The sequence below is a fragment of the Sinohyriopsis cumingii genome, chromosome 14 (assembly GCF_028554795.1).
Source record: "Sinohyriopsis cumingii isolate HCF-2022 chromosome 14, ASM2855479v2, whole genome shotgun sequence".
Taxonomy (NCBI): Eukaryota; Metazoa; Mollusca; class Bivalvia; order Unionida; family Unionidae; genus Sinohyriopsis; species Sinohyriopsis cumingii.
This window is the reverse complement of record NC_142974.1, coordinates 35,709,503-35,722,804: the sequence shown is the minus strand read 5'-3', so window position 1 is coordinate 35,722,804 and position 13,302 is coordinate 35,709,503. Positions and strand designations below refer to the sequence as shown.

The 13,302-nt window shown below is 33.4% G+C and overlaps 1 protein-coding gene across 1 annotated transcript in view; it reads left to right on the top strand.

Annotated features, from left to right (window-relative positions):
* LOC149783569 (uncharacterized) overlaps positions 1-13,302 on the top strand; it is a 194,812-nt gene that overhangs the window by 66,468 nt on the left and 115,042 nt on the right. The window contains exons 2-5 of the mRNA XM_089931831.1: positions 947-984; positions 2,718-2,936; positions 4,435-4,577; positions 10,203-10,727. Coding sequence (XP_089787957.1) covers positions 947-984; positions 2,718-2,936; positions 4,435-4,577; positions 10,203-10,727 — 925 coding nt within the window. The remainder of the gene's footprint in view (positions 1-946; positions 985-2,717; positions 2,937-4,434; positions 4,578-10,202; positions 10,728-13,302) is intronic.

The window sequence follows — 13,302 nt, the reverse complement described above, 5'->3', positions numbered from 1 at the left end:
CCAGGTACTTCGAAAGCTTTCTCTCCCTTTTTATCAACTACCCCACCCCACACATCTTTGCATGAAATAATATATTACTGAGTCGTACACGCTGAAATTATATGTTTCTATTCAAATTCAATGTTTTATGCATAATTTGTGTGTGCAGAATTCAAAATCGAACTCATCTTTATGATATTCTTTCAAATAAATTCACAGTATGCATTTAAACACATGCACCACCCACCATGTTAATATTGGTCTTTGATCTATTTTTTTTCGAAATCTTGACTTCTTAGTTATTTCAAATTGAAAATTGCATATTTTTTACATATGGTAAAATAGAAATGTTTTGTGAACATTCAGCTTTAATAATAAGTTTACTTTTTCATTGTTTCGGGTACGTCTGAAGCTTTTTTTTTTGACTTGTTTAAGTGCCCTCCCCCAATCATTTTCATAAAATACCATAATGACGAGTCAAACATAAGTTGAAATTGTATCTTACTCTTAAAATAGTGCATAATCAATACAGTATTCTTGTACATATATATGTTTCTCTTAAATCACAATTTAGTAAACACTAATTACCACTTTTAAATTAATTATGATAAGATAGTTTTGGTCAATATTCATATCTTTAAAATTAATGACAAACAATATAAGCCTGAAAAACCTAATTCACAAATATATCAATTCCTTCAAGTAATAAACATTAATACCAGAAATTGTTATAGCTTAATCTTCATTTAAGAAATTTGACACGTGCCAATGTATGACACTATCCCCTGCCACCATAAGTGCATTTAACTATAGGAAATATCTGAAGTGTCAGACATGTGTTATGGAAAAGCAAGCAGACAGCTCCTTTACGTTGAAAGTTATGGATATGATTATGTACTTAATTGTAAAATAATGTTGAATAGTTTTATTATAAATTGTATGTAAGGTTTATTTTCCTTTATTCCAGGTCTTTAATGTAGAAGATGTCAGCTTTGTGGCAGAAAGGTATATATAATTAATAATAATAATAATAATAATAATAATAATAATAATAATAATAATTTTGTATACCAGGTGACTCATTTAGTCAAGGAATATTATCATTTAAGACCTCTTAACAAGAAAGTATGATAATGCACATCATCGGTAAAACAAACGGTAATATTTTATTATTTAGTTTAACATGTCTTTATGAAGAGTAAATACTAATATAATTTATTAGTAACACATACATGTGCATGATATTTCTTTTTAAAGAGAAGAGTAATAGAACAGATTTTGTTGGTCACCTTGCTATTTTTCTTCTATTTCTCCAGTATGTCTATTACTACTACTACTACTACCACTACTACTACTACTATTACTACTACTACTATTACTACTACTACTACTACTAATCTACTACCAATCCATTATATTATATATTATAGTCTTCACCCAGCCACAATATTACCTTTTAGGATGCCAGTACTGCTAACACTACCACCACCACCTGTCCATTATATTATCCGTTCTAGCAATTAGTGAATACTAATTATACTACACATACCTCAGTAGGGACTACTAATTATGCTACACATACCTCAGTAGGGACTACTAATTATGCTACACATACCTCAATAGGGGCTAATAATTATGCTACACATACCTCAATAGGGACTACTAATTATGCTACACATACCTCAATAAGGACTACTAATTATGCTACACATACCTCAGTAGGGACTACTAATTATGCTACACATACCTCAATAGGGACTACTAATTATGCTACACATACCTCAATCATCCATCCAAAATGATATCTGTGCTGGTTGTTAAAGACTTTACTTTTCAAAGAATACCTTCACCTGTAGTTATTTACTTTGGATTTTAGGTATGAAAATTTTTAACTGCTTGATCACTATTCTCACAGAATAACTGTTTTCTGGTATGATTTCTTCATAGTTTCAACAAATGATGGTCTAAGGTTCATGGTATTGACTTTTCCCACAGAAGTGCAATTGTCAGAGCTTTATGCACTTTTTAGACTCTAAAAATAAATAACCAAAGCACATGAGATTGCTTGCTTGTACTACATGTGCACATGGTAGGATTATGGACCAAGTCAAGCCCACAAGTATGACTGAGCTATTGTCTAGTAAAAGAAAATAGTGAAATTTATGATCACTCTGAATGCAGTAACAGGTCAGATGATCATCTTTGAAATGCAGGCATATAATTGTGAACTTCCTTCAGTCAGTTAATGCAAATTGGTTGGTATGGAAGAGAATGACAAGGGGTAGCTCATCAGCTGATAGATGATCAGCTATGGTAGAAATGGGCACATGATTGCATACATACGTTGTGAGGTTCATCTGAAACTCTTAGACCAGCTGTCAGTTGTAGGAGAATAAACTATGCTAAAATTATAGACAGAATTTTGCCAAACCTCTGATAGACATATGTGAACATGGTAAACAGGTCTGTGAGGTGAAAATTAGTGAGCCAAAAAAATTACTATCTTTGACTTTATGTGCTGCATATATTCATTGTTAGGATCAAACTTTGGATCACAGAGTAGCAAAGAGTGAACTTTCCTTATGAAATCAGTTAAAAAATTGTTGTTCTCTAAAATTACACCTAGTAATTTTACCCAAGTCATAAACAAACTAATAGTCAGAGGAAACATATAGCTTTCATAACTACACCTTGTAGCTTTTGGCTTCCAAGAGAGATAACTCTTTTATCTACTTCAGTTTACAGCATCTGCCTCAGGTGCCTTCCCTTTCCTTTCTGCGGCATGACATTTTGGTGGGACCAAAGACATACTTCCAGATTGTGGGTCGAATGCTGCTTCATCATAAATTCCTGATGCAGACAGAGAGACGTGAGCCAAAGTATAATTTTCCAGGGTTCTGTTCAGGATGTCTTCGGATGGGACTTTGCTATGGATGTGAACGAAGCTCAGAGCTACAGTAAGCTTTAGGGACAAACCAATTGATTTTTGGAGGGTAGGGCTGGAACTTTCAGAAGGGACCAGCCATTTGATTTTTGGATGGTAGGGCTGGAACTTTCTGAAGGGACCAACCAATTGATTTTTGGAGGGTAGGGCTGGAACTTTCTGAAGGGACCAACCAATTGATTTATGGAGGGTAGGGCTGGAACTTTCTGAAGGGACCAGCCATTTGATTTTTGGAAGGTAGGGCTGGAACTTTCTGAAGAAGAATTTCTGGAACACAAAAATATTCTTGTTCGTATTTGTAGGAAAAATAAAAATAGTAGTCCAATGAACACTTTGTAATTCCAATGAATAATCCTAACAAATGTCTCCTCTCAAATTATCTAAGACAACACAACATTAAACACATCTGCAGACTGATTGTAACACATGACACAAGAATCCAAACTAGGAATGAATCCAAAATAGGAATGAATTTGATTGCTCAGTTATCTCTCTTTATACACCTTTAAGTGTCTAATATTACAGTATCTCACAGTACAGCCCACATGACAGATTGTACTACTCAATCTAATATTTCACAATGCTTGTTCATGTAACCTAACCCATCTAATGGTAAATAACTTCTTCTAAGAACCTACTTGAACCCATCAGCCAATTGGAAATTACCCCAAACTTGTCAAGTTTTATTATTCGAAACATGACAATATCTATTTATGGATTCTATGCAAACAATGTAATATCTTAAAATACAATCTACACCATGTACAAAATCAGTTATGTAATATCTTTGTAATTACTACTTTATAGTCACTACAATTTACAGTCATGAAAAAAATTGTACATACTGGTAGATACAGTCACGTACCAAAAGTTGAAATATAAAGATATATATAACACCATAACAGCATTGGGAGAAAGCACATGCTTTGGTATTTTGAGATGAATGGAATAAAAGAAATATAAGAGCTGCCCTTACATAATCCAAAAAGCTCTTGAACAACTGACTGACAATTCAAGAAAACTTAATTATTTTTCTTCTTATTATTATTTTAGAACTATATCCAATTCAGTGTTTATTGAATGTAACATAATCACTTTCTTACCTAATTTGCGTTATGTCCTTGGATTAAAACATTATAAAAACACTTCACAAAAGTTGTTACGGAAAATAATTGTTATTGTATAAAATGGGAGAACTGAAAATAGGTTACAGTTGAAACCAGGAACTGTTTCCATAGTAGAAAATCACCTCTTGTAGGATAAAGTAATGGATAAAATAATAGAAGTCCGTATTGATGGCAAATACATTGAAATGGTAAAAAGGGAATGGCATGAATGTCTTGTAGACAGTTTAAAGTCAGTTTCAATTTATAGGTGTGTTTGGGCAAAATGACAGACCTGAGGGGGTTTATTTTGTCTGAATTGCCCTTGGGCAAAGAAAGAAGTTAAAATTTGCATAATAATATTCTGATGATCACCTGATGGATATATGGTATTTTGTCATTGTCCAGTTACCATGAGGACCGCCTTATGAAAACAGGAGGAGGCTTTACATACTTCAGGAAAGATCGCCCTGAGCGCAAGATGCCTTGGAAAAACCCAGCCAACTGGCGAGTTAAACAGAATGACCAGGCCCTCAAACACATGGTCAGAGGTATTGCCCATTTAGATCTCTATGGCAACATATTATGTGGAGTTGTACTATTTTTGCATTGCTGTTTGAATGTCATTTGACTAATTGTAAGAGTTGATTTATATACTGTATTTACCATATATATTCGGACACCATATATGTTGGGACACCATATTTGTTGGGACACCATACATTTATTTTAAAAGTAATTTTTTTGTGCACTATATGTTCTGGGACACATTGTTTTTTCAAGTCTAAGTTGTGGGACACACCTTTTAAATCATTTGAAAATTACATGTTGGAAAATGCACTCAAACATAAATTTTATTAAAGAAAACTTTTAAAAAGAAAATGCTGTTAGCGTTTTTCGTTTACACTTTTCTTCCTAGATGCGAATTTGTGGGTTTGAACTTTTTCTGTTCTAATTTATGATTCAACAAAGTTTTTAAAAAAAATTGAATGTCAAGGTTTATTTGCCGTTCGTACATAAATAACTATTGATGAGCACACTATAAACTATTCACTGTAATTATGTAAAAATATATTCAGAGAGAGAAAGATGGAAAGAAATAGAGAGAGAGATACAGGTAGATAGTGATGGTACAGAGTGATTGATAAACATACTAATTCCAAAACCGAACATCTCTTATGAACACAGCACTGATATCTGACATAATCCAAGTACTGCTGAACAAACTTGAATGCCACTAATATATTTAATTTAAATCATTCAGTCTGTCCACATTGTTAATTTCCCACTCAACCTCCTCAGGCTCAGATCCATCAAATTCATCCACTTCACTGTTGCTGCCATCACATTCAGTGTCTTTTATGATATTGTCCTCACATCCATTCAAGTTATTGTTAATACCACAAACTTTAAATGATTTCAGATCAGATCTGGCTTGTCCCGAAGCAATTTAACTGCTTTCTCAATCCAGTCCACAACTGTTTGTTTATCTGCACTCTTAATACAAGACATGTTATTTTCCTTGGAAAGGCCTTCCACTGCTTTATGAATAAAATTTGCCCAGCATTTCCTCATGTCGGTCTTGACCGGTTTATTTACACTGACATCTAGTGGCTGAAGCTTGGAGGTACATCCATCTGGAATAACTGTAGGCACCATGTTATCCCTTCTCAAAGCCTGTTTTACAGCATCTGTAATATGCGTCTGGAATGAATCCATCACTAAAAGAGACTGTTCCTTTCATGTATACTTGAGATATATCTCTTTAATCCACTGCAGCATCATCTTCTCATCAATGCATCCCTTCTCCTGCACACGTACGATCCATCCTTTTGGTGCCTGAATATCTATTAGCTCCCTCACACCACGAAAAATTATCATTGGTGGCAACACATCTCCTACTGTGGAAACTGCAAGTACTAAGGTTAGATGCTTTTTATCCACACCAGTTGTGCAAATTCTCACTTTTAAAACCTTTCTTTTTGACAGTTCATCTGGGAATGAGATCAAAGTACATAGGAGTTTCATACATGTTAATTATCATCTTGTCTTCGAAATAATCTTCTTGTCTTCTAGCCTTTATGAATTTGTGTAATAATTTTATTTTCTCCTCCAAATCGTCTGGAAAATGCTGGGCTATCATTGTTCGTGAATGAAGCACAAGGTTGTGTCACTTAAAAAACTTGTTGCCCAGTTCCTATTGGCTTGAAACTCAATTTCTGGTCGTTCACTTGATACAAATTCCTTGGCATAAGTGCATATAGTGTCCACACTAACGAGGATCTGCAGATCGTGTTGGACGAGAACCCACTTTGCAATTTTTCAGTCTAACTCATTGCCATGTGATACTGGTCTCCCACTCCTTGCTAAATGTCTCCATTCATTCAGCTGCTGAGAAAAATCTATTTTTAACCAGTTTGCAATGGCTGATTTGTGGATTTTGAAATGTCTTGCTGTTACTTAAATTCCATTTAATTTTGAGAAATTTACAACTTCCTCTTTTTGCTTTCATCTATAAAGCTTGTAATGCCCTTGACTGACATCATTTTCGTAGGCATCATCTCTCTCCTGACTGGAGTCTCCAATTTTGTGTCTTTTTCACACTCCTCCTCTCTAGCACACTAGCACGCTTTTTTGGTCGACCTATGGGTCTCTTAGGTGAAGCTTTACGTAACAAATTTTCTTTCCATGCATGAAGCAAGGTCTCTTCACTGCTTGAGTATTGCACCACAAACTTATCCATAATAGCAGAGATCTATAATGTGGTTTATTTTGTTTTATTTTTATTCCTCTTTATATATGATATGTATGTGATAAATATGACTTTGAGAAATCACTTTTTTTGTAAATGTGTGAGAAGTTGTCATTTCGAAGTGTTCCATTGTTTCTATTCATTTTCAAAATCCCAGTGAAAACCGGTAAAAAGAAATCAAAGTTGGCTTCTCCATGTTGGCTTGTTTATAAAAAAATCTCCATGCTAAAAGGAATTGAAAGTCTGCTTCTGGGGTCAGCTTGCTTTGTAATAAATTAACCTTTGTATCTGATAGCCTACCGGTAAGTTTTACAATGAGTTTATGGCTTTTACAAGGTGTGTTTATTCAACAGTGGACTTTCATTTATATGCCATCTGTAGTCATAATTGACACAAACGGGTTTCAAGTTCTTCAGTGTAAATAGTAAACACAGCATTAACTTGCTTTAATAATACTTTTTGTAACCCATGGAATCAAAAAGATTGTCATTTGTACTCACAGTGAATGTATTTTTAATGATGATTTTAGTTTGTGAGATATTGTCATATTGTTACACTGGATATAATACACTCTTGGTTATTTTGTACCTTACACCTTGTCACACATGAATGGCAGGTGCTTTCAAGCAATGGGTTGATAATTCTCACTCTTTTTCTCTCATTTGTATGTAATTTTGTAGGATCCTGCTTTCATTCTCATGACATTCAAACCTTTGATGACAACCAAACATGATTCATTTCTCAATGTTCACATCAATGACCAATGTGCTTTGTTGTCTGACAAAAGCAATAACACTATGGATGCATGTGCTATATATTATGTGCAGTTCTTGGATATATTTTTCATTTAATAAAATACTTATATCGACCAAAAAGGTGCATAAATGATAACAGGACAAGGTTAATTTCTTTCATTTTATGATCAAATAAGCATTTTATTTCTCTATTTTATTGTAACATGCTGCATGGCCAGTTGCGGCGGGGGTGAGGTGGGCACAAAATGAACACAATTTATTAAATTCCCTAAGTCTTGGGACAAATGATGTAGGTTAAACAAAATTTTAACCATAAGTTCTGGGACACAGAAAAAGAATAATTATTTTTTCATGTTCCAACATATGCAGTAAATATGGTAAGCAAAAATTAGGTGGAGAAAAAGTGTAAATGGAATGGGTTAATGATCCTGAAGTCATAATAGTTTTCTATTTAACTTTGATCAATTTATTGAAGTAAAAAAAGTTTAAGTTGCATTCCAGATGGTTAGTGTTTCTTCCAGTGTCACAGCTTGTGTTCGTAAGTTTCCTGTTGGTGGCTGTTCCATAGTCTGAATTCCCAACTGGAAACTGCGCCATAGTCTAAATTTGAGCTTTGGTAACTGTTTGTTTACCACTTTGATTAATGGGTTAAGAAAGGAACTGAACAGTGTACATTGTTCAGCACAATCATATTAAGGGAGATAAAGCATCTCCTGAGTGGAGAGCTGACAAGATAGAGAAAGGGAGCTAACTCATGGCACCTTTTATGATGAGCTTCAGCCTTACTAATTTTAATGAAATAATAAGTTATTAAGCACATAGTGCAAGTATTAGGATGAATACAGTATTTTGTAAATGCTGTACATCACCATTTTATGATACCAGACTGAGTCTAATGGTCATTAAGACCACTTTTAATCTTTATAATGTATCAAATCACTTATTGACCAAGGCTAACACAGACTGATTCTGTTATATGGCTCTATTTAATAACATTCCAAAACTAAAATACATTAAAGAAGCACATATATTAAACAGGATCAGAAATCTGATGAGTAAAAGATGGGTAGCAATATACAAATTAGATCATGTACCAATATATCCATACTTTATTCCTTTTGTCCTTCTAGCACGTTTGCATCAACTTTGTGGATGCTCCTCAGGTGAATACAGCATTCCGTTACAATATTTTTGTAAATAATTTGAAGTCATTATAATATTAATTACGTCATTTTGTTTATACTGCAAGAAATTTAAAACTTCCCTTTATCTATATACCACACTTGTATACAAAAGTAAATTTCTAATGTTGAAATGTCATGAATGTGCACGAAGGTGTTGATACAGTGTAAAATGTAATTCTCTGTGTGATTAGGATTTGTAACGTAGCTTTTACGATTTTTCAGTCATATTGCTACTATGTCTGCAGTGTGGCAGCTTATAGTGATGTCTAGCACTGGGGCATTATGCTGCAGACATGTAGCATGATGTCCCACCCAGTCACATTATCCTGACATCAGACCAACCAGTCCTAACACTAACCTTTTAATGCTGAGCATCTAGTGAGGCAGCTGTTAGTACCATTTTTGTAAGTCTTTGGTATGACTCAACTGGGGTTTGAACCCACGACCTCCTGCTTCCGAGGCGGATGCTTGTATACAAAAGTAAATTTCTAATGTTGAAATGCCATGAATGTGCACTAAAGTGTTGATACAGTGTAAAATGTAATTCAAACAAATTATAACAATTAAAAGGTTATTATGTCATCATGATAAGAAAATGTATGAGTTTATTGATACAGTGTACCTATCATCATAAGTTAATTTTTATAATTAATTAGCTTGAGCCAATAAGTCTGGATGTGGCATATGTATGAAATACAGTTCCTTTTTTTCAATTGAAGATTCATTATTAGTTAATAATTTATATAATTTCCCTTAATTTCTTTTTGTATAAACAGTAAGATTTATATCAGAGTTTCCAAGACTCAAGGGCATAATGAAACATAAACAGAATGAAACCATGGAAACAAAAGATTTTAACTAACAATTTTACCCCTTCTCTCTCCTGATAACTGATTATTAAACAGTGTCACAATTATCAACAAAGTATTGTTCTGAACAAAGAACCATCAATGAGACTGGTTCTCACTGTGTTCTCACTATAATTTCAAGCATGCACCGACAATCTAGAATCAAATATAAGGGATATTGATTGATTCTACCATACTGAAGTGTTTACAGAAATAATATACTGACAACTCTGGTCTGAAAAAGAAAACTATTCTCCATACTCGATTTTTAGTCCATTTGTTTGCATAAAATGTGTCAATACACTGCTTATCTGGACACTGCTTATCTGGACACTACTTATCTGGACACTGCTTATCTGGACAATACATATCAAGAGCTCTGACTTTAAATGTTACATATATTCTTAAAATTGGTGGTTCCAGAGCTGCTGTAAAATATGTATCTCATGTTTAATTCAGGTAAAAAAATAAATCAGTTTTGTTCAATTTTGTAAATGCTTGAAAAAAGAATACCTATGTCTTGCTGTTCACATGTCAGATGAAACAAAAATAAAACATAGTTTAATTAATTATTTAGTCCTAAAATTTAATTACTTATTTATGTATCATTTAATTAGTCCTGCAATTTTCATTGTAGAATTTGCTGAGGCTGGTCTTGCGCATAAGGTGCCTGAGAATTTACTCCAATATTTGCATGATACTAGTGAAGAACATCACCCAGAATGCCCTCTCATTTCAAAATTAACTCAGGAGTCACATGACATGGAAGCACAATCTGTGGAAATGCTTCCAACATCTAAACCTGAAAATTTCCCAGACGATGATAATGAAATGGATGAAGGTATATATGTGGATAAATACCCTGACTCTAGTTCAAAGGTCAGAGGTCATAAGAAGGGGTTGGAGAACCTTGATGACCACTTGTTACATCCATCTCTGTACCATAAAGAAGGGGACAACAAAAATGAGTATGGATATGATGAAGAAAGGATCGTGTCTGCACATAGCGATGGCGATGTTTATGATCTGCAACTCAGAGTAGATGTACCAAATGAAATGTTAGTTTTGTCACCATGGCAGGCAGAAGGAGACCATGGAAAGGCAGATGGGAATTATGGGAAAAATCAGTATGAAGATTTTGAAAGAAGGCACTCCAGTTCTGGTAAGTTTAAATATGCTACACTTCATAAAGAATTTGAGGTGTACTCTGAACTGCCAGGTTTATGAATGATTTTGAATCATATGATATCTAATCTGGTTATCAAACTCATTTTCAAAGTGTACCATATTTATACTCACTAATTAGTCAAATCCATTTGCAAACAGTATCTACCCTGAACTGCCATTGCATAATGTGGCAGAAAATCAATGTTTATGATGCTTGTTCTAATGATTATTCCTAATAAAACTGCATTGACCCAGATTTGCCAGAGCATTATGTGACAGCAGATCTTGGTCTGTTCAGCTTGTAATTGAACTCAACTTGTAAGCCATTATACATGCTAGCCAGTTTCTATGGTAACTGAATAATCAAAACGTTTTACATAATTTTAATTTACATTTTGCATCTGACAAGTGTATAAATAGATTAGGATTAACGTTGTGCAGAGAAGCAGTGTCTCTTCAGGAGATCTTTTCTTGAAATCATCAAATCATTCCACATCTTAGCTGCTCTCTGCTGCGTGCCAAACCAGAAGTAGATTACAACTTTGGATTTTTGCACTTCATAGACCTAAACAAATGTAGATCCTTGTTATACTTTGTTGGTAATGGTTTCTAGTTTTCCTTTCTTAATATTAACTATTTTTTGTAGCTGTGTTGATTTTTAAGTGTATCTTGCATTAGATTCACGTGTGTCAGCTAAATGTTCTGTCCGATGTTTATTCAATATCTTACTTTATTTTTGAGAGCAAATCCAAGATATTTTTGTTTTGCATTGTCATTTTCATCAGATGATTTATAACCATAGTTATTCAGTACTGTGAAACATAATGTATATTTTAATTGTCAAAAACTAAAGTTTGACTGATTGATATGCAGTATTTAACAAAATGACATGTTACTTGGTCATTGCTCCCAACTAATACCTTCAGATGTTTCTATTATGGAATTTTTTGTCAGATGAGTTTCTGAGTGATTCCTTACTCAAACAACAGTTTTGCAAGTTTTGAAACTAAACCCAACAAGTGTTAGAAGAAGACAAATTTCATCAACTGAATGATTTCTTTTAGAAACTCTTTTTTACAAATATTAGTGACGCCTAAATCAAACCAGAAAAAAGTCCTGTTTTGGCTTATATCTTAGACATTATTTAAATTGAATCTATACACTTTAGCGTTAAGGATCTTTTGATACACACATATGTCCATCTAAAAACTACAATTTCATAACAGGTCAACAGTATTATATAATATTAAGACCTTTACTGAGAAACAATCTGTCTTGAGAAACCGTCTTTTGGTGGCAGAAGGAGTGATAGTTCTCTCAAGACAGAATTAAATTTATCTAAAAGAATGGTATAATTTTTAGGATTCGAGTAAAAGGTAAAATGTCTGATATAAGCACATTGTACGTACAGTCATAGAAGGGGAATAAATAATATGAATCACATATTTTTTTATGTCTCCTGATAAAATATGCGGGAATTGAGTCATGGAGATACTTTTTTCACACACACACACACACACACAAATATATATATATACATATATATATATATATATATATATATATATATATATATATATATATATATATATATATATATATATATGATGCTTTAGAATCATCTTCTGGAATGAAAATTACAGTAATTTTTAAAATTTGGTTTAATTTCAAATTGACAATTTTCACAGTATGTTCTATTTTTTCATTATAGAGAAATAACCATTGTGTGATAAAGAGTGTGACCTTAACTATTTGCTTAAAGCTAATGAGAATCGCTAGATTTGGAATACTGTAGTATGGTGTGTTGACCATGTTACAGTCATGTCAGTATATTGTAGTCTGAGCATAACCGAGGGTACTGCACTCATGCAATTACATTCCTACCAACCCTTATGCAGTTTGAGAAATGGAAATGTTGTCCAGCAAATCCAAATTCCTGGAAGGTGAAGGGAACATCACTGTTATCCAACTACACTGTACATTGATATTTCACAGTGAATCATGGTCAGCGAATTTCCTTCATTTATGAAGTAGGAGCACCTGCGTCCTTGGAATTTGCGGATAAATTAAATTGGTAATTTTCAGAATAAAGAAAAAAGAAGATGGCATGTTTATTAGTTCGATAAGCATTGAATTTTTCAATGTCATAAAAGCAGTCATTAACCAAATTGTATATAAAAAAATGTCAGGCAGAATTGTCATGAAAGAATTGCTGGAAAATGTCACACAATACAGCATGCAGATATTTCATCTCCCCATAAATATATGTGATAAAAATTGATTTCTTTTTATACTTCATTTTCATCATTTGCTTAGAAATGTAGGTCGAAAAACAAAATATTTTGCTATTTTATTTCTCATCTCAGTCTCCAACCTATCTTTTCTAGATGGGAAATTTCAGGACAAAATTGGAAAAATACACACATATTTGAGCCTGGGAATGGAACCATACTTCTCTTCTGGCCAAGACAAATCAATAGAGAGGCATTTGAAAAGTACATTATCTACACTGACATGAATGTGAAATGGTCAACATAAACACTTTTGTGTGGAATATAAGGATAAATGCA